Source organism: Sceloporus undulatus, chromosome 5 (assembly GCF_019175285.1).
Source record: "Sceloporus undulatus isolate JIND9_A2432 ecotype Alabama chromosome 5, SceUnd_v1.1, whole genome shotgun sequence".
Lineage (NCBI taxonomy): Eukaryota > Metazoa > Chordata > Lepidosauria > Squamata > Phrynosomatidae > Sceloporus > Sceloporus undulatus.
Window position 1 is genome coordinate 85,305,845 of NC_056526.1, and position 27,562 is coordinate 85,333,406.

General features: G+C 40.4%; 1 protein-coding gene across 4 annotated transcripts in view; it reads right to left on the bottom strand.

Moving 5' to 3' along the window:
• The window catches only part of MAGI2 (membrane associated guanylate kinase, WW and PDZ domain containing 2), a 782,933-nt gene that overhangs the window by 6,196 nt on the left and 749,175 nt on the right, over positions 1-27,562 (bottom strand). Inside the window, exon 22 of one of the 4 annotated variants that reach the window (XM_042468281.1) lies at positions 21,482-21,570. The exons of the other annotated variants lie outside the window; for them this stretch is intronic. Within the exon in view, the coding sequence (XP_042324215.1) occupies positions 21,482-21,570 (89 nt within the window). The remainder of the gene's footprint in view (positions 1-21,481; positions 21,571-27,562) is intronic. 4 annotated transcript variants of the gene reach the window in all.

The window sequence follows — 27,562 nt, forward strand, 5'->3', positions numbered from 1 at the left end:
TGACCACTGCAATGCTATTCCATTTTACTTCCCTGCTCTAGGGGAATGAATTACCATAGCAAGGCAAATCAGGGAGTTTTGTTTGCAGATACCTTTCAAGACACAATTGTATTTAAATATAATATAGGAGCACATTCTGTTGGTGAATTACGACTGTGTAAGTTGGAGTTCTGCCATCACAACTTGCTTTTTTGGTTGTGGCAGAGCTGGAATTCTATCTGACCATGCAAGGCCCAAATCCCTATACACCAGGGACGTAGTCAAAGGGGGGGGGTTCTTGGGGTCCGGACCCCCCCTTCCATTAGAAAAATGAATGGTGTGTGCTGCTGCGCCGCCACACCACCCAAGCCCCATTATAATGGTGGCACTTAGTCTGGACCCCCCCTTCCAAAATCCTAGCTACGTCCTGTATACACCCCCATGTAAGCAGCACAATGTCAATGTAGTAATAGCAATACAGCTTCATTTATATACTGCTTCATACCACACTGAACAGGCTCTAAATGGTTTACGAATTGTCCCCATCAAGCTGGATACTCATTTTAGTGAGAAGGGTGCAAGGCTGAGTCAACCCTGAACACCTGGCTGGGATTGAACTCACAACTTTGTGGTTTGTGAGTGAGTGGCTGCAGTACTGGCTGTGTGCAGTACAATATAAGCAGACTATGTAAGTGGCCCTCACAACACTGCCATTTCCATATTTTCAGAGAGCAGCGGGGGTGGCAGGTGGGAGAGGAGGATCAGCAAGGTCATGCCCAGCTATTTCCCTGTAGCTGGATGTACTGCAAGGACATCTACACCCTGTTGTTAGTTCTGACTTGGTTCACAGATTTACCTATGTGCTAACCTACCATTCAACAACTGATCAAATAGGTCTACTCTAGTTGAAAGTAACCAACGATCTGCAAGGATGTCCTAAAGGTGTCCAGAGGGTCATATAGATGTTGTTGTAGTGCATCCATCTACAAGAAAACAGCGGGATGCATCCACACAGAAGTGGGTGTGTTGTGGGGGGCTGCATTGCTTACAAGATGGGTTTTGTTGGGGTTAGCATCAGGAGATATAGTAATAAAGATGTAGCTATGTGATACAAATGCTTTGACAGAAGATCTCAGTCACTGTCTATTGGAATGTACAGTATGTACTGAATGAGATGCATCTGTGAGTGTACATTTCAATGAGCAATAAGAGCTACACTGCAGAATTAATACAGTTTGACATCACTGTATCTGTCATGGCTCAATGCTATGGAATTCTGGGATTTGTAGTTTTGTGAGATATTTAGTCTTCTCTTTCAGAGAGCTCTGGTGCCACAACAAATTACAAATGCCAGGATTCCATAGGATAGATCCATCTCAGTTGAAGTGGTATCAAATGCATTAATTCTGCAGTGTGGCAGCAGCCCAAGGAGCTCTAGGTCACAATGCAGCACCATTCAGCCTTATAACACTATCAAACGGCCATATCTGAAGACACTTGTGATCTCATAATATTTACTGTGAGATTCTTGATTGGTTGAGTGAAAATAAAGGTTGCTAATATTAAAATATGTCACTGAAATGGCAGCAGTTTAAGAGAACGGTGGGGAGAGAAGGAAGGAAGGAAGGAAGGAAGGAAGGAAAACGTCATGAAGAAGTGGAAGGCAAGTTTTGTTGGGGAGAGGAGGGAATGCTTTTCCTGCCCCTTGAAAACACACTTTTTGCTTTTAAGTTGTTCTGTGGAACACATTCAGCACCATTCTGCATCCATCCCCATAAAGGCTGTTAACAAACAGTTCCATTTTGCTGTCTCTTTAAACGATTACTAAAGATGGAAAACAACACATACACGGCTGGTCTAATCAGCAATTACTGAGCCAAGGTTGCACCAAATTATGGTCCACATAAGAATAATTATCCAGCACATTCAAAGCTAATTTCACAAATTATATTCATGGGTGATGATAGCTAACAGATTTTAATCTCTGCCTCCTCATATCATCCTTAGCAGCAAGACGGGCCTTGCCCCACGGGGATCAAAATCTAAAGTCCGACAATGAAGAGGAGACAGAAGGAGGAAATGCACTACTACTGCTAAGACTCTCATGTAACTGGGGATATAGAGACTTGGATCCACATAATACATGTGTACTGGGGCTGTCAGAAGCAAACTCCTCTGGCCATTCACCCCCAATGTAACCCCTCTAGCCCCCTAAAAATCCCACAAGGAGGGCTGAGCCTGGCTGACTCTCCAGTGGAGGAGGAAGTGATGCCTATAAATCAGTTGGATGCATCTTCTGTCAATGGAGCCCTTTGGCAGAGCATAAACTGCCCCCCCCAACCCCATTGTGTTAAACTGAGCCTTCCTTTTTGTGTGTTTTTTCTTCCCCACACCCCAATTTTAGTTTTTCAGTCTGGTCCCCCTGCTGTTGTGGACCATTGAGTCCCATTCTGCCCCAAGAACTTCTTGATCATCTTACATTCTACTACTGCATCTACTTTCATCTACTTTTGTGTTAGAAGTGTACAGTCATTTCAAATGAAGTAGTATGAAATACACAGGTCCCTAGAGCTACATTTCATTTGTCTGGATTTCCTGTCCCAGAACCCTCCAACTTCCCATACCTGTTTGGGTGGACAGCTGTAGCTATTGTGACATGTTCTCGCAAGTGACAGAGTGGAAGGACCCCCTGCAGTATGAAAAGAGGGGAAGCTGGAAGCAAAGCAGGGCCTGAATTGTGTGCTACTCTTTCACAGCATGAGACCCAGAAAGAGCCAGGCCCTATTCATGTACCACTGAGTTCAATGGAAGTTATGATCAAATAAGTGTCAGGTAGGGCCAGGATGCAAGGAACTGTGTGTGAGGCGGGTCATCTGTTCAGAGAAGCATGGAAATGGGGGTCTGTTTCTTAGAGTCTGGAAAAGTTACTTTTCAGAGTACAACTCTCAGAATCCCTCAGCTAGATTCTGGTATTTACATTAAAAATATTAATTCTCCAAGTTTCTCCCCACCCACTCACCCACAAGCAATATCTCACCTCACCTGGCTGGGGAGCAATCCTTTCTATTTGATTTATCTACCTGGCTAACTTTCTGCTGCTAGGCCTTTTCTTTCTTTCTCTAGCTAAGGGTGCCCAGGAAAGGATTTGAATTTCTTCTGTTGCAGTTATTCATTTAATGGCTTAACTCTCTCTTCCCCCTCCCAATATATCTCAAATATATCATAGGACATTAAGATCAAGTGCGTTGCTGTTCAAAAGGAAATCCTTCAAAGAGCTGTGTTCAAACTTTAATAATGGTTCATTTGGATTTGTTCAACCATCACTAAGGTGATTGCTTTTCATAACATATCTAAGCATGAAAAATGCACAATTTTATGCTTTAGAGGCACGAGATTAATCATTTTGCTCTTTTTCTGATTACAGGAAATTTCTGGAGTCATTTATTAGTGTCTAAAGTGTGTATTTGTCTTCACTTGTTAATACATTTCAAAGATGGAACAAAATCATATGCTAATATGCATCAATATTATATTTTCCTCCTCCCCACATAATCCCATTTTAAAGTAATTTCAGGCTAGAAGCACAGAAATTATGGTTGCTAAGAACATCTTTGTTGCACCAGCTGAATCTATGGAAGATTCACATATATTAATTAATGTATCTGCAGACGTCTTCTCCATGGTGGGGACACTTTAGATAAAAAGGCAGTGACTTGTTGAGCTTTCACAGTGACCTAAACAACCAAGGGTGCTGCTACACTGTAGAAATAATGCAGTTTGACACCATTTTAAATACTGTAGCTCCATTATATGGAATCCTGAGATTTGTAGTTTTACAAGGTCTTTAGCCTTCTCTGACCAGAGAATGCCTCACCAAATTACAAAGCCCAGGATTCTGCAGGATTGGCACCATGGCAGTTAACGTAGTGTCTAACTGTATTATTTCTACAGCGTAGACACAACCTCTGAGGGATTTTAGAATCTATGGGCCTGAACAGACAGGCCAAAATAAAGCTGCTTCTGGCCACTTTGGAGGTATGCTGTTTAAATGACACATGCATCTTAAGAGGCCTGAAGCTGCGCCAAAGCTGTGCTCCAGTCCTAAGGACTGCAGTGTGGCTTTAGTGTGGCTTCCAGCTTCTTAGGATGCATGCTTCATTTAAACAGCAACTTCCAAAGTGGTCCGAAGCAGCTTTATTTTGGCCTGTCTGTTCGGACCCTATGTCTCCTAGGGCTAAACCCACCCTACACAATCTCACTTCTGCTCCAGCAGGTATGCAAGAGAGTGAAAATATTTTATCACACTGATGCTGTGATCTTATGCTGGCTTAGCAGACCCCAAAGCTTGACCAAAGAGAACTCTGCCTCCTTTCTCCCCACTTCCCTCTGCATGCAACCGATCTGCTTTCTGTAGGAGTATGATCCCAAGGCCATTTAGTGCCCAGAGGAGAGTGGGATTCCAGGCAGCATCCAGTTGCATTTCTGCAGTCAGAAGCACAAAAATAGCTAGTGGTCCAGCTATCCTAGGAGTTTATCACACAGGGGAAATTCCATGCAAAAATGGGATTTAAAAGGTAGAAAAAAACAGCAAAAGCAGATTGGTTTTCACACATGTCATTGTTAAATTTGTGTTAACCTAAATGGAAAGTAAACAAAAGCCACTCCTTTTTATTTTGGGAATTTTTGGAAGTAAAAAGGAGCAGCATTTGTCAACTTTCCCTCCACTTTCCGTTCAGGTTAACATTAGTTTAACAATGACGTCATGTGAAAATCAACCCACTTTTGCGGGTTTTTTCCAATTTAAACCCCCATTTTTGCACAGGATTTTCCCTGTGTTATAAACTCCCTACTTTGTGTCTTATTGCACAAGAATGTAGTCAGATGCCCCCCTCCACCCTAGCCACAAAGTAGTCAAGGTGACACACTCTGTCAGATAATGCTCTATTGATCCTCTGAAGAGGATTATGCAAAAATATACTGGATACTTTCTTTTGCAATGACCTTGAAATGACAAATACTGGCATAGGGAGTGTGTGTGTGTGTGTGTGTATTAAAATTAGGTTTCTAAGAACATAATCATACCAAATCCCATATAAAACATATATACTAAAATGCATAACCTATTGCATATTATTACATTTTAAAAAAATACTTATCCATTAAGAGCAAAAACTGACATCACCATCAATTTTGAAATCTTTCTCTTTCCATCTAATAACCTTTCACTAAGTATTTTCACTCCCTATACTCTCTCTATGTATATTTCCAAAAGGAATTCTAGCCTAGGTCTTCTAAACTGGTCAAATCTATCAAGGAATCCAGCATCTTCTAGAACATGGCCACATAGCCCCAAAACCCCATGAAAAACTATGGATGCCGGCCATGAAAGCCTTTAACTCCACAATCCAGCATTAAGTTAATGGAATTATTTAAGTGATTACAGAGATAAGAGCACTAGGTTCCACTTTAACTGCTATGGCAACACCCTATAGAATACCTGTAGTTCAGGGAGGGCCATATAGAAGTGTCAGCTAGAGATCTCTAGTGTCTCACCAAACTACAAACTCCAGGATGTTGCCATGGCACTTGTGGAATTATATTGCTATAATTGTATAGTAGGGAAGGCATCTGGAACAAAGCATCTAGAGCTGTCTTGTTTGTAGCGCATGCTTAGGCTGGCGATAAGCCTGAATGAGGGGATTGCTTCATACCTCAAAATTCAAGTGTCATGAAAGGGCAGCAAATTCTAAATCATGCAATTTTTAATTGTTCTGTTTTTGCTGGTAGACGGGGGTGGTGTATGTGAAAGATTATCTGCCCACTGTGACAAAATAACTTGGCCAGCTATGCATCCAGATTGGGTGGGTGTCATTTGCTGCTTCCATCTCAGGCAGCAAAATGGCAGCCTGCCCTTCCTTCAGCCTTTATGCCATCATCATCATGCTTTAGGTGCATCCTCAAGGGACAGAATATTGTTATATGGCTGTAACCAACATCTTTGGGCAACCATGAAGAGTTAAAATAAGCTACAGCATGACTTCTCCTTTGACACAAAAGATTGCTAGAATGTGATAAATTTTGGACTGCAGATACAGAGAACAAAGGCAATGATGATTTCTGATACAGCCAGAATAATGTTACCTCTCAAATGAATTTATAGCCCTTTGTGATGAACTCTCAGCATGCATATGATTGCCATAATTTTGCCCTTCTGCATTTTTCAATTAATATGATACCCATTAATCCTTTGTTTTGCAAAGGTTCTTTCTGCAGCTCTTTAAGTTGGCACCTTCACTTAGCATTTATTTAATTAAATACAAGCAGCAAGAAGACTGTCAGTCCCCCCCAGACCTTTGCATCTTGATTTATGGTATTACATATTCCAACTTCTCTTTTTGCCTCAGATGGGGACAGAGTTCTCTTAAGCCTGTAACTGCATAGAGAAAAAGAGCAGCAATACGCTGGGATCCCTTTTCACAGAAAGAAAGGTAATAAGCATTTAAATAAGAGCAACCTCAGGAGGCATACACTAATTCTTTCTTCCTACAGGCAACCTAGAACAGGTTCCTCCAGTGCTTTCATTACCAGATCCTCAACAGCAGTGTTTCTTTTTCTGCTGTTTCCCCCCAAATGGGGTAAAACAGCAACAATGGAACTGAACAGAAAATAAAATACATATTCATAGAAAAGAAATCAGAGGTACCTCTTGTTAAAAATAGAAAGAGGAGAAAAGTAAGAAAACAGAAAAAATTAAGTTGGGGGAAAATGTAGAAGGAACATTATATTGAGATCGTCATTTTGTTAATTTGAAAATTTTCTGATTCATCGAAGAGAGAGTTGTAGAAAAGGAAGTAATGGATGGTGTATGCGGCATGGTAGTTAACTGTTTTGTATGTTATGTTGTGTTCGCTGTGCAAATGTTTTATAATTATTTTAATTATTTTGAATGACATTAACAAATATAGTTTTAAAAAAATAACATTGGTGTGGCTGAACATCAAAATTATGCCATTCAGGATACAAATCGGACATGCTTGTCCAGTGCTCCTGTTTTTCAGTATAGACAAATCTCTTTGAAGGCAATTCTCTGTCTTCTCTGTTGCCCTCATATGTGGTATAGGATGCTCTCCTGCTTCCATTGTTGATGTTAAATCCAACGGCCAGTTGGGCTGCCTTTTGTACAGAGAAGGAAGAGAGAAGGAAGAGAAATCTATTTCTTCTCCAGTCCTTTAAATGCTACCTTAGTGGGAAGAATGAAAGGGAAAAGATGAAAAGGGAGGAAAATAGCTCACTGTCTTTGATCCAACTGTCATTGTGGTCAGAGCAGCTCCAGTTGTAGCAGAATAAGAGTTGGTCTGTTGTACTTCCAATAATCTTTCTGGGAATGAGGATGCAGTATGGTACAATTGAGGTTCAAATTATGCCTAGGAGGATGTGGAATATTTGTCTTTCTTAGTCCTAGGTCTGAACTGGAACTGGGATGTGTGTATGTGTGTGTGTGTGTGTGTGTGTGTGTGTATGTATTCTTGTTACTGTCAGGGACATGTGCCAGAAAGAAAAGCATGGTTGATATGCATGCAAACCTGGCGGAACCACCACTATACCGGCATGGCAAGGGTTAGAGGATCTGTGCTAGCCGTTACCAAAGGTCATGCTATCTTGAATTTCATTTCTTTTACCTTTTCTTTTTCAGTTTGCGGAAGAGAGAAGTGAGCCAAGCAGTGATCTGAGCATCTTTTCAGAGAGACTGTGCTCCTTGGGATGCCTTTATTCAAAACAGGCCATTGATTTCTCCCTTTTGCTCCCTGCTCTTAAGAGATGAGGACTCAAATACGGGAACCTCTTGAAAATCACTGCCACTGCCTTTAAAATGGTGGAAATATTATGTTGGGTGGCCAGAGGCTCACTTAACACAGAATTAAGAAAAATGTTTCACAGAATTCACATCTCAGAGAGGTACAAGGAAAGGGTTATCGGAATATCAAGGAGGTTGAAACCTTGTATGAAGTCGAAGACTTTTACGGCCAGCATCCATAGTTTTTTATGGGGTTTTCAGGCTATGTGACCATGTTCTAGAAGAGTTTATTCCTCACATTTTGCCAGCATCTGTAGCTGGCATCGTCAGAGAATGCCATTATCTGAAGATGCCAGTACCAGATGTTGGCGAAACGTCAGGAATAAACTCTTCTAGAACATGGCCACATAGTCCAAAAAGCCCACAAAAAACTTAAGCTGTTTTCTGCATTCATTTTTATTGAATGGTTGCTTTACAGACTAGTGATTTGATTTGATTATCTTAAACAAGATAAACAAGAATAGAATCATTGCAGAATTAGCATAGATCTAAATAGATGAAAATCGTTATCACAAAGAGCCTCTTATTGGACTTCTGCTCCTTCTCTACTTACACAGTTACCTGCATTATTTCCTAATGGATAAATTATAATGAAAAGCAAAAATGCATTATGAATTTTCAGCACCCTCTCTAATGCCAGGATAATTTATCCTTCTGCAGCAGAGTTAATGACAACTCTTATGTCTCAGGGCAAAACCAATTTGAACTTTGGCTTTTCTTTAATAGCAGGCCACAGAGGGAGCCACTGCTCTCGAGGAGCAAAATGCTAACTGTCAACGCTAGGACTTAAAACTATTCCAGCATGTGGGAGCAGCGTAATGTATCAGAGTGAGTGAATTATTATAATTTAAACTGTTCCTTACTGTTGTAGCATGCCCATAAGTGTTCTTTTGTGATAGAGACTGCAACATACTCTAAAGGATCCCAGAATAGCTGAGGGAATAAACTCATATCCTACTAAACAAAACAGATTTCTATACATTTTCAACCATTAGATAACATTATAATGTATAAGCCTGTTTTCGTTTGAAAAGGAAAGGAGGGAAGGAATCTAGTGGCAACTTTAAGGTTAGCTGATTTATTTTGGCATGAGGCTTCACAGATTTCAGTTCATTTCCTCATGTATTAATGGATGCATTACTGGAATAGAATCATCAAACCATGAGAATTTAAGCATCTTTACATAGCTGCGAATGTGAAATTAGAGTGTAAATGGATACAGAAAGCTTCAAAAGGAATACAGTATACATCCAACCACACTGGGATAAATGAGCTCTGAACTTGATTGCACAACTTAATGACAGTAACAAAAAAGGGAAATAAAGGAACTGTGGGATGAGTGGTGAGATGAGTGGCAGGATGAAGTAAAAAAAGAAAAGAGTAGCCAAGGCCCTGTAGATAGCTGGACCCCCCCCCCCCCTCCCAGGAGAACAAAATAGGTAAGACTTATTCAGACCAATCAATCAAACACACATACAAAAAGTCAGTCCTGATCAGTTGACAGATGATCTATATGCAACACATTTATAATTAAAACTTATGCCAATAGACCATAACATAAATGTTCTGTTGGGACAGAACAGCTATGTAAGATAATTCGGGTCTGTCAAGCAGCTGATCTGTTAGCCTGGAGATTTAAAAGCAATAAGTTCTGCTTACCCAAAAGTAAGCTGATTATCCCACTTGCGTCCAAAGTGGAACCTGCATTAGTATACACCAGAATCCCAGATGAGGTTGCCGGCTTAAACACTGGAGAGGATTTGTATACCTTTCCTGGTTGTTGCAGACATTGGTATTCTTTCCCACCCTCTGCAATGACCAAAGCTCCCTCCTCACTACAGCCACTAAAGCCACCAATGTGGCCATTCCATGGCTGGTGGGGAGAGAAGACATGTGATCAGAGAAGTGTCTGGGTATGTTTCAGTAAGCAGATACAGAATGATTGCAGCATCCATTGAGACTTCTGGAAGACCCTAGCAGATGTTGGTGAGTAATGTAATAATTTTATGTCTGGCTACGGGAACATACCTAGATGTTTCTCCAATCTCCTCCACTCTCTAATAGTAATGGAATGGTTGGGGGAAGCTGTAGCAGCTAAATGATGACTCTTGGGGGTGTTGACAGAAGAGGTGTAGTGCATTATTGCATGCAGAACTATTTCACTATTTTGTGGTATGCAGGATCATTGCCTTTGAGCATTGGCACCCCAGTCATTCATATGAATGATTTGGTACATCAAATTAAATAGAAAAGGTAATTTTGATTTCTGGTTCTCCTTTAAATGTACTCCTCCTAGGCATGATGAAATCCTGCCAACATGTATCTTGCACAGAGCAGAAGGAAAAACTATATCACAAGTTTTCATATAATTAGAAATTATAATGACTTTCAGATTCATTTTCTCTTAGTTTAACTAAGTTATAGTCAATCATACTCATGAGTAACTTCATGATATGGGTAACATTAATGAACGTACAAATGAGGTTGATATTATATACACTGAATCATTTGGGAGATAAGTAGTACACAATTTGTTACCCAGAGTCCTTTAGAAGAAGTCTGCACTTCTTAAGTCCATCCATTTCAGCGGCAGACATTGTGCTTGATGATTGTGCTTGATGATTAAATGTATTTATTAGCACAGTCAATAAGCATGATCATTTTAAGAACATCACCCAAAACAGTGAAATGGTGTTAAAGGGAAAAAAAAATATGAATGAATTGGTAACCCAGCAATTATGTATGAAGTGTATTGGATGTGTGTACAGTCACATACCTCCAACAAGCTGCAACATGAAAAAAGTGCTGTGGACATGCACACAGCTTTCTCCCCTGCAAGAGCAAATAGACAAACCAGGTCTTCCATTAACAGTTGATTTTGTCCAAACCAGGAAACCATGATTAATAGTCCAGGGGCAAGCTGCGATATTATGGCATGGTATGAAATTGGATTAATAACCCGGCTTTTGTTAACCATGATTTCCAGGTTTGGATAGAATTGAAAACTGTAGCTACTGGAAAAAAATCCTGGTTTGTATCCTTACTCATGTAAATGAAAACTGCTACCAACTTAGGTGTACGTGTATTGGCTCTACAGTTCTTTTCAGTTTATTAAACCAGGGACTTTATTTAAAACTTATTTAAATCTTTGCTCCACTTTTACTGCAAGTTTAATTCTGCTTTTCTTCCTACAATGGTCTTCTTCTTTCTCATTTTACCAGGCTCCTTTATTCCATAATTTTCTGTCAACGATTTTAACAACACTGGCTTGAAGGCCTGTCATTCTTCTTCAAGCTGTTTCTTCTGCTCAGACAGCTCTTCATAGTTCCTTCTCTTTCTTACTGGCATGCTACTTCAAATACTTTCAGTTTTTAATCTCCATCTATTTATTTTGTCATAAATGCTCATGCTGGATACCTTCTTTTCAAAAAATGACCTGAGCTGACATTTTTTAATGGCTACGCATAACATTCACATGCTGTGATAAAGGTTTGTGAGACTATTAATCCTTCAAGTCAGCAATATCTGGAAGTTGCTTTGGATTATTCTGCTTTGGAGATTTATTTGGATAATTAAACCATAACCTAGGCTAGTAGACTCTAGTAGATGTTTTGAAATGTCTTCTAGCAATCCCTGACCATTGGCCATGCTGGCTGATGATGGCCACCCTGGCAAGTTCTGGGAACTGGGGTCCCAAGTATTTGGAAGACTAAAACTTGGGAAGCACTCATTTAGGCTACAGGTTTGTAATTACACATACATAATGGCTTCACATAGGTATACCCTCCAATTGCCCTGATCTGGCAGGGACATTCACCCTACTTTTCAGCTTTTCTTAAAATGTCCTAGTTTCTTGCTCCTCTTCCCACTTCCCCCCACTGTCCTCAGCTTACTTCAATTGCTACAAACTGAGTTCAGGTTGTAAAAAAGTTGTTTATATTCAAATAATTGAGCTGGGGGGGGGGAACATAGGGCACATAAATCTGCATTTCCCAGTAGACTCAGGCAAAAGCAAACTGTTTTAGCCTCTCCTAGCATACATATTCTTCTTCACTGATAACATTTGCCATCTTGACCACACTTTGACATTGTTTGGTCATATTGCTTGGTTTTTAATCTGTGAAATGGAAGATATCCATATGGCTTTTGTGCAGCCCTCTGTTATCCTGCCTATTTTGCATTCAATGCATGAATATTGTCTTACATAAACTGTAATATGGGAAGTCATTCACTTGACATTAAGAACTAAAACTATTTGTACAACAGAGGTTTCCAAAGGACAGATTAGGTTAGATCCAACCATCTAAAGCAGTGGTTCCCAACCTGTGCTCCAAGGAGCCCTTAGGGATCCATGTGCACTTCCCAGGTGCTTTGTGGCCACTCCCAGAAAATGAAAAAAAAATAAAAATTAAATGAAATTAAAGAACAAGAAACAAAAAGTAACACTACTCCTAAACACCATTAACTTGTAAGACATAGGGTAGGCCCCCTTAGGGGCTCGGCCATAGAAACTGATTCTAAAAAGGGCTTCGTGAGTCAAAAAGGTTGGGAACCCCTTATCTAAAGCAAACTAGTGTCCTCCAGATATTTTGGACAATGAACTCCATAATCCTTGATGATTGTGCATGTTAACTGAAGCTGATGGGAGCTGTAGCCCAAAATATCTGGAGGGCACCATGTTATGGAAGACGCCATGGATTTCTAAAGGACTGCCTTCAGAATGACTACCTCTAAAGGGGGATGGGGATAAAAAAAAATCTGATTACCCAAATGACTATTTTATCAAAATGTCTTGACCTTCAAATTCTCTTTTAAAAGAATATTTCTATGCAGCTCACCTCTTTTCAAACAGTTCTAATTTTCTCCTCTGAATCTAAATACTAGATATACAGAAAACCTGCTAAAGATATCTCTGCACATCACTAATATTTTACAATTCAAGTGCGCTTATTCTCATCCTAACTGCTACTTATTTCTTATTGAATTCTGTATTTCCACCTTGAATAATTGTTTACCCAGAGGCATAAGACTGCTAGAACCTTTTTGGATATGATATTTTAATTGAGTGCTATAAGACAATGTTATTAACTTCTATTTTGATCCATTTAATTAAGCTCTTCTTTTCCACACCACAGGTTTTTGAAATTGGTAATGATAGCAAAGAATGGCTACTGGGAATGAAGCAGTAGAATGAATAAACATTCTTAGCTCCATGGAGGTTGTCACACAATGAAATGACAACATTAGTATTTCTTTTTGACAGTATGCAGCAAGGGCCTGAAAGTCAAAGGCTTGAAATATAAGGGTCAAGAGGAGGCTGCATGAAAAAGAAAATACTGAATGGGATTGGATACCCTTCCGATGGAGAGATGCAAAGCCAATGGAGGTGACAATTAAAGACAACATCCTGGGTTTCCAATGCATCATCTGTGGGTTCAAGGGCACCTCTCAGGGCAGGCTGTACCCCACAACCAGCAAATGGCGTGGTTCTTCATTCATTTGAGAACGGGAGATAGATGGGGATCCCTATCTTGGCTCAAAATGTCTGGGGCAGTAGAGATTCACCATTAAGAACCCTTAAGGCATCAAGGTCCTTGCTGAGAAACGGCATCTTCTCTCTTCCCCCAAGTAAATAGAGAGAGAAATTGTTCCATTTATTGCAGGGTGGGGGAGAAAAGAGAACCAGTGGGAAGAGAAAAGAGAAAATGAAAGAATGGTTAGACAGAAAAAAGAAAGGAAGGAAGGAAGGAACAAATGCATGCCACCTAATGGTAGGTAAAACTCCAAGGAAGAACACATCCCAGCCAGGGTGATAATATCCAATACACCCCTAAAGGTTGCCAGGTTAGTAGTGTCTCGTTCTCTGACATTTTTTTACTCTCTCTTTGTATGTGTGATGGAGAGTGAGACAAACAGTGTGGATTTCCTGCATTATCTACTAAATAGACATTAAACAGATGGCCAGAGGCTACTACTCATATATATTTTAACGTGCCCCCAAATGTATGTTCCATATAGACAATAATTTATGGCCTAAATACCCTAGAAGTGCCAGATCTCATCTGATCTTGGAAGCCAAGCAGGGGTCAGCCCTACTTAGCACTTGGATGAGAGACTAGCAATGAGTACCAGGTGCTGTAAGGCTATATTTCAGAGGAAGGAACTGGCAAAACCACCTCTGAGTGTTCCTTGCCTAAGATAACCCTATGAAATGCATGGGATTGCCGAAAATAAACAAATGACTTGAAGGCACATACACACATACTATAATTTCCTACATACATGTTGGTTTAAAATAGTTAAGCATGACCTAGAGTCTGCTTAATGTAGAATTTAGACACTGCAGCAAGAATCCTGTTGGGCAATTGCTGGATATTCAAGATCCCTACACAGTTCCTAGTTTAGAGGCTATGTGGGGACCATGAATGTCCCCTAAACCTCACTTACCAGCAAGTAGCCACTGTGATTGAAAGAGGACCATTTCCCTGTTGATCAGGAAGGAGTTGTGACTGACGTTCCCACAGCATGCCACAGATCACTCATGGGTATAGCAACCGATTCTTGATGGACAAGGGAATTGGCAAGGGAATTAGTAAATGAAGTATAGAGGACTTTGATGGTCCATATGTAGCCAAATATTCTAAGGCAAGTATTGCATTTTGTGTTACCAATTAATATAACAGAACACTTCATTGGCATAAAAATGTCTGAATCCCAGCTGGGTATGAACAAGTCTTATTGAATGTTCCACTAAAATGTCTAATGACAACCATAAGATTTTGGAATATCACATCCCCTAAAACTTGCTGTGATTGCAAATGCTCAAGAGGAATCATCCATGGCTTTCATAAAGTTTAAGGCCAGCATAATTAATGCTTATTAAATACATTTTGCACGCAGTAATGCTGAGGAAGACCTTTCCTTTTCAAATAAAAATACTTCTCTGGAGAGAAGGGCATGCATGTACACATGTGGATCATTTATATGTTTATACCTTGATGGGTCAGCCTAGTTCTTCCCAAACAGCATTCCAAACAACATGCTTTATGGTTTATCACTTCCCGCAAGTTCCCCTTTAACATCAGTGTGTCATGGAGTGGCTACAGGATTGGATTAGAGTTGAGGAATCCAGGTTCTAGTGAACTATGAAATTCACTGGCTGACCATGGGTGGGTTACTCACTGTCTGTTGTGAGGATAAAGTGGGAGGAACAGAGCCACGTATGGTGCCGTGAACTCAGTGGAGTAATTGTGACAAACTGGTTTCTCAGATGCCACAAAAATGGGTCTTTTGTATCCTACCTGCTTGGCACTAATTTATATGTAACAATGATCCACTCACTAACTGAAGAGTTTTTAATATTAATTGTTCTTGTTATTCTTGGTAGCATGTTGGTAACTGTAAATTACTTCAGGCAACTCCTTGTTGAACACAAACAAAAGAACTTTATTTACATTCAGAACTTATTACTGTATCTTTTTTAGTGGATGGTTCTCAAGATTGTATTACAGTATATAAATGACTTCAGTTGTTACAAATTTACTACTTTCCCTCACTGACTATATTTACATTCATTCACTGACTTTGGGCCTCTACAGACAGGTGACTGAATGCCGCCCCTGTTTGCCCCAGATGGAGGCTGAGGCAACCACACACTGCGGCCTCCAGAAGGAGCAAAAGGAAGCCCCGGAAAGGGTCTTCTTTTTGCATCCTGGAAGGGGTGCCATAGGTGTGCCAGCGCACCGTGATGACACACCTTCCGTGCAGCGCTGTTTGGGCGCTGTGCCAGGTGTGCATCATCATGGTGCACACCATGAGGAAAGGCATGTGCCAAGATGCCCTCACCGTGCATACAGACCGCATGTACAAAGTGCCGGTCTGTACAGTCCCTTAGTTCATACAGAACCTACACACAGCTGTTAACCTCACAGGTTACTTGTTACACTCTCAATACACACAGGTCAGCTCTCTCAGCTCAGCTCTCTTGTTATATCCATTCCTCCGGTGGTTTCTAGAAGTTCCATCAGGCAAAAATGGCGCCCGTCAGGACTGGACGGGGACAGCTGCACGCTGGGGGACGGAATGGGGCCTGTTGGAGGATGTATTCGTGTGTGATAAACTCCGTTTTTTGCAGGATGCACGCACACACAAGTGTCATCCTTCAGTTCCCAAAATGTTAAAAAATACGTGTGCGATAAGGTCCTAGAACTCACGTCTAGACACCCTCACCACATGCAACACTGTTGTAGATTGCCAGCCCACTGGGAGAGTTTCCCAGGCTCTGCTCCAGGGCTGCCATAACTTGTGCAAGAAGGAGAAGAAGAAGCATGGATTGTGTCTCTGGGGCTCAGCTCACTGCCTTCTTCCAAATGGGTCTAAGTGCCTGCAGGTCTTTCTCCATAGTCACCTCCTCCTTTTGGCTTACACAAGGGCAACACCTTTGCACTGAGCCAGTGAGTCTTGCTGCCAGTTGGCAGCCATAAGAAGGTGTTCACTCTTGGTTTAACAATCATCTCACTGAGTAAACCCAAACCTTTTTCTCCTTCTTGCAGCACTTGCCTTAAGATTTGTCTTCCTGATGGAGAAGCACAACAGCTCTCTGATTTCAATAAGTGTCCTGAGACCCGGCAACTGTTACAATCAATAATGATTTGCAACGTCAGGTGCATGGAACTGGGGGGAAAATATTTTTTCAATGACATTTCCCACCACATGTAAAAAAATGTTATGATTATAAATACATCTGAAATTAAACTAGATTTTGTCTTGGCTAAGTTTCCTCTTTGTGGCATAATTCACTATTCTACTTTCTTTCCCAAACAGGAACAAATGGCAGATGCTTGCTTCACTGCTGAATCTTGAATACCTAGCCATGATGCTTCGTTAAGATCAATGTACTTCATACATGCCTCTTTTTGCTTAGAAGAATATTCAGAAGTTTTTGGCACTATGATTAATAGCATCTGACTGGATGCATGCCTTTCTGAAAAATGGATCTCCTGACAATTCTGTACATTTCTCTATAACTCATTATTTGGTTACATCTGTTTCCACCGCCTTTCCAATAAACACATACCTCATGGCAGGCATAATACAATTAAAATCATGCTGTTTAGGGATGGAAAAAGAATTTAAAAATATGGACAAACCTCCTTTAGTCAGTGGAGAAAATGTGATCCAGAACTGATACATTAAGAAAAGTGTTTAAGGTGTGGACAATATGGAACACATATATGGAAAAGTCTACATTTTTATAGAAGGAAAAACACACAACACCAAACGTTGGCATTTTTCAGTTTAGCTCTGACTCCATTGTGTAAGGTACTTAGTATAATGAGTAATCTTGCCCTGCTATTAGTTCTACTCCTGGTACACATAAGGACAGGGGGCAGGTAGAGAAAGAATAGATTTAGGGAAGCTTGGCCCTTAACAGAGGATATAGTTATGGGACAGGGCAAAATGAGAACATTGACCCTTCAAATGTGAATCTTGCTCCTCCAACAAAATCTTCCTATAGTCCCCAAATTCTTAGATTACAAAGCGAGACATTGAAAACCATTCATACTCAGAACTCTTAGATTTACTGTGTTCACATTCCCTTGGTAACTTTGCCTTGCTAAATGTTCAACTACAATGCTAGAAATTTGAGGAGTGAAGGAAAAATTCATAGAGGGAAGGAGAATTCTTACTTAGGGGAGAAATGCCTTCATTTTGCTCCTCCTCCATCTACATCCCTGGTCCCTTGACTAGATACAATGCAGTTATTCGGTCTTTCAAATGCTTGTGTACAGGGGATATTAATAAGACATGCTTCTGTCATGACAACTGTACAGTAATCTTTTTGAGACCTGAAGATAAGAGTACACTAATGATAGCAAATGGTTTCTCCCCCCCCCCCCATCCTGATCCATATGTTCAGTTATTTTAAATGATGTAAACAAAGCAGGCTTTAATCAGAAATCCCATTAGCTGGAACTGTACACATCATGCAGTGTGTGTGACTCTACAAATGCTGTTGAACTTCAACACCCATTTGCCAGCACAGCCAGTGTTGAGGGCTGCTAGGAGTTGTAGTCCAGCACCTGAAGTTCCAGAAATTGTCTACCCTTGCTACCCCCCCCATCCCCCAGACTGACTGTGAAGCAGTGAAATCCCCCCACCCGCTCATGACCATTTGTGCCTGGAGAGTGGGGTCATAAAGAAGAGTCTGGCTATTTCCCCATAGTCATATGAAGAATTATTACATCAGTTGCTGAGGCCTCCACAGGATCCTGGTGGATGATGCAGTCACTTCACATCTGGCTATAGGGACATAGCCAGGCACTTCTGTGATTCCTCACTCTCCCACATGAATGAATGGTTGTGTGGGGACTTGATACTATCCCCTGATTCATTTGGAGCTTGCTCACATTTTGAGTAAAAGCATTTACTAAATCTGTGAAGCCTGAATATGTCCCAAATAAAATACAGTCCGCCCTTACTTTATGCGGGGGATCCGTTCTGGACTCCCCTGCGTAAAGCAAATACCACCTATGCTCAAGCTCCATTTAAATGAATGGGGCTTGTGCACACAGCAGTGCGGTGGTGTGGTGGCACGTTGTTGGCATGCAAGTGCCATTGACATGCACCCCATTCATCCCTTTTCCCTGCATGGCTTTCAGTGTATGTTGAAAGCCACGTATGATGCGGGTGCACTGTACTAATTCTCAAAAACTAAATTTCAATGTAGTGTTGTTTGCTTTAGTCAATTTACACTTCCCAGCTTTTGGCTAGTGAGCAGATCTCCCAAATGATCCTGTCTTTATATGAAATGGAGATGAGCGTAGAAATGAAATAATGGCATGGAGAATCTTTTGGCTCCATGCCTTTTGGCTGAATGAATTCAAAACTGGGCACATTCAAAACATGTCAGCACCAGCTTCTGTTAAACTGGAGAATTTCATTCCGAAAAAAGTTTGTGACTGAAAAAAAATCAACCAAGCAGGAAGTCTTTTATTTTGACCTCTTAATTAAAGAAGGAAGGCCAATTTGTGTGCCACCAGCATATCATTCTGCCAACTTCGTCAAGGTGCATTTCAAAGGAACCAAATAAGCAGAATACTATAGGATACAGACAAAAGTATGTCTATGCTTCCAACTATGATGATCGGTATGCCGCCTGTTTTTTATGAAGGACACACAAGAGTCATAGATTTTATAATGGGAAAATCTATCAGTACAGTGCAACATTATTAAGCACTCCTAAGAACTGTGTTGTTTTCTGTAGGAGAGTCCAATTCTATACATGCTTATTCAGATATACTAAGGCTGCATCTGCACTGCAGAAATAATGCACTCTGACACAGCTTTAACTGTCACGGCTCAGTGCTAAGGAATCCTGGGATTTGTAGTTTGTTGTGGCACCAGAATGTTCTGACAGTAAAGGTCAAATATTTCACAAAATTGCAAATCCTAGAATCCCATAGTATTGAGCCATGGCAGTTGTCAAACTGCATTATTTCTGCAGTGCAGATTAGCCCCTGGTTCCTGTGATTTCACTCTGAATTACTCCTAAATTATATGATTAGAAAACAACTTTTTAGACTCTCTTAGCCAGCATGGCGAGTGTGTTCTGGAACCTGTAGTCTAAAAGGTAACTTTTCCAAGTTCTGTGACTGTTTATTGGACTGTAGCCTTAAGAACATTTTAAGGGTGTATCTGTACTGTAGAAATAAAGCAGTTTGCATCCTGTATCCTACAGAATCCTAGGACCTATAGTTTTGAGAAGTACCAGCATTCCTTGGTTCAGAAGGCTAAAGACCTTGCAAAACTACATATCCCAGGATTTCACAGAATGGAGATGGAGCTACAGCACTTAAAATGGTGGCAAACTGCATTATTTCTCTTGTACAGATGGATCCTAAAGTCTGCTCTTCATCATCAATGAGATCACAAAGTGCCTGTCTTTAACAAAATAATTTGATAGGTTTTTTAGGTTTTTATTTTCGAGACTGGAACAGAAAGCTTCTAGATTTGTTTTAATGACATTACAAAGGAAAGAGCTGAGCAATAAAAATGACAAATCGATAAAAGTTTACAAAATGGATGGAACTATTTTTTTAAAAAGGCATTATCTACATAAAAGCTCTTTGGAAACTGGTCAAAATCCTGTGCATGTAATTTCACACATGAAAATGATATATTTTACTTTCTATCTATTGCGCTGGTTGTAACACATGTGAGAACCATTAGGAAGGGATGTTTCATGTATTCCTACATAATCATATTTGCACAGCGTTCCCATATATTTGGGAACCAGAACACATTCCAGCTCATTGCCAACTGCCTTACCAATGGCCATTGCTGTAGCCTTCAAGGGAGAGAAGAACCAGCAGTTTCTGCTGGGCTTAACTGTCTTCGCTACTGCCATTCCATTTTTTTATGTTTCATCGATTTTTAAAATTGTAAGCCTAAGTGCAGGGACTTGTCAAATCATTTGTAAGCTGCTCTGGGAGCCTTTTGTGCTGAATGTTAGAATATAAATGATCTAAATAAATGAATAAATAAATAACCATATGACATATACATGACATCTATAGCATGTACTGATGTCTATGTCATCAGTTTAGCAGAGATACAGTGCTTTAGTGGGTACTTGTTATAACTGTAATAAGACAGAAAGGACTGCATATTACAGAAGAAAATTGCTCAAGGTCCACAATTTACATTGTAGTATCAAAGTAGACTTCTACATCTCTGGGAAGCTTTGTTGCTTTCTGATAATCACATCACACCCTGTTTTATCTAGAACAGTAATTCCCAAATTTTGGTCTCCAGCTCTGTTGGAATTCAGCTCTCAAAGCCCCAGCCAACTCGCCCAAAGATCAGGAATTTGGGGAACTGAAGTCCAAAACACCGGAAGGACTAAAGTTTGGAAACTTTAAATATATGTTCTAGATCCACAGCACTTAAAATGATGCTGTAGATCTACAAGTTGAATATATGTTCAAGATCCACAGCACTTGAAATGGTGCTGTAGATCTACAAATTGAATACAGTTCTAGTTCTATATTCAGTTTCTATTTTGACAGCACTGTTTTAAGTGCTGTAGATCTAGAACATATATTCAATTTACTCTAGCACAGAAGTAGGCCTAAAAACAGTCTGAACCTCAAAGAAAGAAATGGGGAGATGGGTAAAGTCAAGCCACACTGCTTCTAAGGCACATAATAGTAACAATTTTAGGGGAGCAACAAATGCTTTAGCATTATATCCAAACTGGACCAATGAATTCTGTAAATGTACATATGATTGCAGCCTTAGGATATTGCCTTCTTGTATTTGATCATTCATATTAAATACTAAATAAATGTTCTTTATAAACCCCACAGAAACATATGAAACATCCTGAAATGCAGGGATGTGGGGGAATTTACAGAATAAAAAGTCCCATCAATTAAATAAAAAATGTTCATAGATTTGTTTTTTAAAATGGCATTTTAACTTGACTCATTTATTGTATTTTCAGTTCCAAGCAGACATTAGTATTAATAGAGGCACCAAACAAGTTAAGATGTAAGAGAAAACATGGCAAAGACTCAGTTAAGACAGTTCTGTAAAGTGAAAGTATATTAGAGAGCAATAAATATACATGCAGAGTTTACACACCGTGTCTTTAGGGTGGCCCAATAAGTAGAAATATGGGGAACCATGCTTGTCACTTTTCATGCACATGGAGAGGCTGGAAGGTACCATTCCTAAAGGAAGGGGAGGAACAGCCTAGGACCAATCATTAGAATTAACAGAACCAGTGACATAAGACATTATTATTATCATTGCTATTATTATTGCAAAGAATACTTAGTTTATTAGAATAGCTGAGCAAGATGTTTATAAGTAACAGCCTACAACTTACTTTCTAAAATAGGTCAGACAAAAAGGCATGCAGACAGTTAATATTAGTGAAATAATGAACTGCTCTACCGACATATTCTAGTGAGATATGGGATAAATCTTGAGTTACTTGCAAAAGACATCCTAAGTCACTGTAACAGACATATAATATGGTCTGGAACCAAATTATTTATATGAAAAGATAACAGTTCTGCCCTTCATAAAAAAAAAGCAATGTAGGATGGAACCTGAAAATTCACTTTCGATTTGGCTGTGCATGATTCCTGAATGTATTCACAGTGGACAGGTTCCCTCCACCCCAAACCATACAGATAACTATAGGGGTTATGGGAGGTTTCTTTTTTGGCAGAAGTACCAGTTATTACCCAGAATGCACAATTAACACAATTTCTGCTTATCTATCAGATTTTTCCATCTTCTCCCTAGCTCTTCCCTCTTTAGATCCTAGCTAAGAAAGTACTGATGCTCTGGAAGTATCCAATTTATGAGCCACCTTGAGTCCTACTCCAAGAAAAAGGCAGCATATAAGAGAAATGAATGAAAGAATGAATGAATGAATAAAACTCTAGGAAGAAGAGGGAGCAGTGTATAGACCAGTCGAGAATTCACCACCCTCCCATTCTGGGTAATGGCTGGCAGGCTGTGGTGTGCAAACCTTAATGGGGCAGAGAAATCTGGAAAAGAAGATGGCTATAAAGGAGTATAAATCTTCATTGGTTCTGATGGTGATCTCTTTGGGGTCCTCCAGCTGCCTATGTTTAGAGAGGGATCATATTTAATGCCCTAGGGCTTTCTTGTTTATTGTTGTTGTATGCCTTCAAGTTGTTCCTGACTTATGGAGGCCCTAAGGCAACCCTCTCATGGGGTTTTCTTTCTCAAGAATTGTTCAGACGGGCTTCCTTGTTATGTACTACATATTTAACTATAAACCAGTTTAATAGTTTGGGGATTTTCCTGGATCCATTCCTAGACCTCAATGCCCAGGGCTATGTGCTTATTTATTTCAAAATCATGCCTTCACCCAGAGAAAAGATTTTAGAAGTTATAGGAACACACATTAAATTCAAATGTTCAACAAGGTAAAAACAAGCTACAATCTGAACGTTTACACATTGAAATTGAGAGTCATAAAAGTGCTGCTAAAATACATTTTCCTCAATGCCTAGGCAAACAGAATACATTGATGGAGCTGGCTAACTGCTTTTGCCCAGCAGAGGCTGGTTCACCGACAACCATTTCTAGAGGTGTCTGGCTACAGTGACACCAGATAGGAGACAAGAATGCTACAGGGTAATGGAGGGAGAAAGCAAGACACATCTGCCTCTGTCCTGAAAGAATATGTGGGTATTGGTATGTGCATGTGGGTAGGTGTGCAATTCCACATTACACAATTAAAGCACTTTAATGTCTGTGGCTGTGTCATATGGAATCTCACAATTTGAAATTTGGTATGGGCACTAGAACCAGTGGTGTCACCACCCAGGGTGTCACCCACTTTGGGAGTAGAGCTCCCATGAGTGGGGCCAAAAGGGCACTGCCCACCTCAGTAATGCGTGCTGCTCTACCTGTGAATAGAATGGTGTGTGGCAGGGAGAGGAGGCTAGGCATGCTCCCTCCTTGCTGTATGCTGTTATATCTACACGTAGAGTGGCATGTGGCAGGGAGGGAGCATATTCACCCCCCCCCCCACTGTGCACCATTCTAAGCATGTGTACAGAAGAGTGGGGCTGGCATGGTCCCTCACTGCTGCATGCAGGGGATGGCACCAAAGTGTGTGTGCGCTCAGCTCCTTTGGTGCTGCCGTGTCATTCTCCTCATGATACTGTTTCCATGACAGAATGAGGGAAAAGCACCAATGGCAATTGGGGGGCCAACCAGGTATCACTCCTCTTCTGGGGTGTAACTTGGTGCAGTCCACAGTCCCCACACTCCCCTAGTAACTGCACTGACTAGAACTCTCTTATTGAGAATTCTACATACCCCTCCCTAAACTCCCTAAAAAACAGAGCCAAGGCAGTTAAAGCTGAATTATGATGCTATATTTGCATAATGTGAAAGGGTCCTAAAGGGTGGACAACTTTGGTGGAGACCATTTTTTTCTGAGTACTTGCAACTTGCTCTTTGGCCCAGAAATGGCAAATTTACACATAAAAAATTATACAGTACAGTGATGGCAGAGTGGTGAGTCAGAGCACTCACTATGGAGATTTTCACATGTGGATGGGATAGAGACAGGGTCTCTCCCCCGTCCTTATCCTGTCCTTAACCTGTCAGTGACTGCAATGGTGCAAAAGGCTTTCAAATCATAGCAATGATCCCACCATAAACTGTCATTAAAGTGGCACTGCATTAACACGAACTTCCTTTAATGCAAACTGCTGGCCAATGGCACTTTTATGGTGGGATAATGACGGGATCTACATGACTTCATCTGAAAGCCTGTTGCATGATCACTGTCATTTACCTTCCCAGATGGGATAAGCATGGATCCTATCTGAAAGTCCTTCCCATGATCACGTAGGAAGGACAGGAACATGAGGGGACAGGACATCCCTCGACCGATAATCTACATAGAAGAAACAGAGGCACTCTAGCGATAGGGTGGGTTGACAGGGCAGAACATCTATAAAAGTGGTTCTCCCATTCAAAGGGTAAAGGACTCCCTAAGCCTTAAGGAGGGAGACTTGCTCTGTCCTATGGGGTCTCTGGGGTGCCTTCCAAGAGAGCACAGGATTGCAGCCTGAGCTGTATCCCATTTGGTTTACTGCAATACAGTCAAGGCAATGGTAAGATATGCTGAGGTCCAAAGATAAGTCATTATTTATAGGCCCCATAGCCTTCCACTAAACAAGTGTATTATTTTAACAATTATGTAAAACTTGAAATTTAGTAATTGTGTATATGTGTGCATATGTATTTGGAGGTCCTTAGCTTGCAGACCACTGCAGTAGTTCTCAGACAGTGGGGTGGGACCCCCAGTTGCTCGGGGAGGGGGGTAATGAGACCTGGAGACCCTGATCCCTCTCCTCTTCCTCCCTCTCCTCCTCCTCTTTCCAAACCTTTTCTGACCTAGAGGATAAGAAAAAGACACGGAGGGCACTTGGAACTTCTGCTTGAGGGGAGTGGGCAGGAGGAGCAGAAGGAGAACAATGACAATGGGCTATTTCCTTATAAGATGTTAAAAAATGAATATACATGAATGTGTAAACAAAGAAAATATTTTGATACCTATACTACATCAGGTGTGGTGTAGCAACATGTAGATGTAAAGGGAGATCATAAGGGTAAAATATCTGAGAACCACTGGCCTATTCAGCTTTGAACATGTTATTTCTGGTGCTGCTTTTGGTGACTGTTCAGCAAGTTCAGAGTCCTGTTGTCAGGTGCGTTTTTTTTGGGGGGGGGGGGAATAGATATAGGAAATACATGACTCTTAGGTTACAGAAGCTACACTGAGCTGTGGTCTAGTTCTAGGCATAGGGCCTATAGGGCTATGAAGATCTTCATAGGAAAATCATTAGTGGTATAAGTAATTCACATTATTTCTTTCTATAAACCACTGGTGCCTCAACCATTGCCTGGCCCACAGGAAGAAAGGATATTTTTTAAGAATCAAGCTGCTTGATAAATCAGTATTACTGAAAAGCACTGAGAGATCCCTTCATTTAGTTTGAATCAATCACAGCACTTTAACCAACCCTGATATGTATATATCCAGACTCTCCTTTTAAAAGTCCACAACCTCTCTAAGGAACTTGTTCCTTCTGTTGATTTGATTACAAAACCTTTTAAAAAAGGTACTAATCATATATTTCTTCTTGACATGGAAAAGCCACCATTAGGTGACTTGTATTATTTCAGTTTTGTGCCATCTGTTGTATGAAAATACACTGACTTTTGATGGTGAGAGTTTACATTTGTTACTGAAAAGGAATGCTAGTTTTCAGTGGGTTGCTTCATTGTGATAGTAAGACTTAAAAAACCCCAGCAAAAACCCTGGGAGATAAATTGACTGCATTCACAGCACTTTTTGCTCTGGCTTTTGGGGATGTGTGCTGCTTTCAGATTCATTTTTTATGAGCTCTTCACTATCCTCTCCCCATACCTGAGAAAAATAACCTGGATGTGGAATTCAAAGCTGTTCAAACCCCTACGCAGTTAATATTAATAGCTTGCCATGCCATGAAGTAAACTATACATATGATATATGAAAACATGCCATTTTTTTTATTTTGCACAAGCCTGAATATTAACATTTTATTTAGTTAGCACAAAACTAAAATTAATTTTTTGGTCCTGGGTTCTACTTCTAATTCCTGATCAAGCTTGTGCGTCTTTTAATTAGGGCATTTTGCATTGTCGCAAGTCTCAGAAGCTTCCTTGTTAGCCAGATAATTGAACTACCTTCTGAAAAACAAGATAGGAAATTCAAACAGGGAAGTCAACTGCTGAAATGAAATGAAATTTGGGGAGTCAGAAATTAAATTTTCATGTTGAATTTTAAGTGCCTCTTGGCAAACTGGGAAGCAGACTGTTATGTCAAAGTGAGACAAGGCAAGTCAATGGCCTTGATTATGTTTCTTTTCCAAATGTGGACCTCATTCCTATTAAGCAAAAATAAAGCAAAAACAACAGTGAAAGGACTCATGTGCATTGTCAGGTAATTTGATATGATCTGGATCTATTTTGCTTTATTTTATATCTCAGGGTTGGGTCACACACAATTAACTGGGATCCACTATACCTGAAGGATAATTCCAATCTTGTGCGGCATTTTGCGGGTCTGTGCTATGATAGACAAAAAACACTTATACCTGTATGTATGTAGATTTTACCAAATCCTCCATCTCTTTGGGAAAGAGCACATGATTTGGGCATACAGTGAGCCAAGGCTTCAAGCACTTAAATGTATCTGCTGCACTCCACCCCTTCCTTCCTTCCTTCCTTCCTTCCTTCCTTCCTTCCTTCCTCCTCCTCCTCCTCCTCCTCCTCCTCTTCTTCTTCTTCTTTTGTTTTTTGCTTCAAAACAATTTTCCTAATGTTGGTGGGTGCAGTTGGGTTTGGACACTCTGTTACCCATATTTTCCTCATTAAATATAGTTGCGGGGGCTTATTCAGCTATTAGTTGGTGCATCCTTCCATGAAGGCATCTCAGAACATCAATCATTTTCTTTACTCCTATAGATAACAGTAACATATGGGGATGTTCTGGCAACACTTTAGGGCCATGTCCCTTTTCTGCCTTAATAACAGGATCTTTTAATTCTTCCCACACTAGTCTTGCATTCCCAGAGACAGGTGGATTACTCTTTGTATTAATTGTACATCAAATCTCTCTCTCAGCTTATCATCACCAAGGAATTGTAAGTGATGCTCAGTTAGTCAAATCAGCTCCTAACAAGCCCCCAACCCACCCCTTGGATGTGTATGTTGAAACTCACAGTGTGTTTTTTGAAATGAACCCTCAAACAAATGCAGGTGGATAAAGTTGTATATGGACTGATTATTTATCCAGCCTTTCTTACAATTCTGGCACCATTATGTGCTCATAGTTTCACTTCAAAACTCTCCCTATGGTTGTCAAATGCTAAGTAAGATAAAAACTAGAGAAATACCTGGCTGCGCAATCACGGTGTCATGACATTCTGGATTGGAGTGATTGCTCATAAATATAATCCTTGCTAATTTAAAAGCATCATTTAGCTCTTCTGAGGAGATGACAAGCTGGGCACTGTTTTCAACTCTCTTACTCTAATTTGTATGTTCCATTTTATTCATTATTCTGTGACATCCCTACATTTTTATTTTTATCTATGTGAAGTTTGTGCCTGTTAG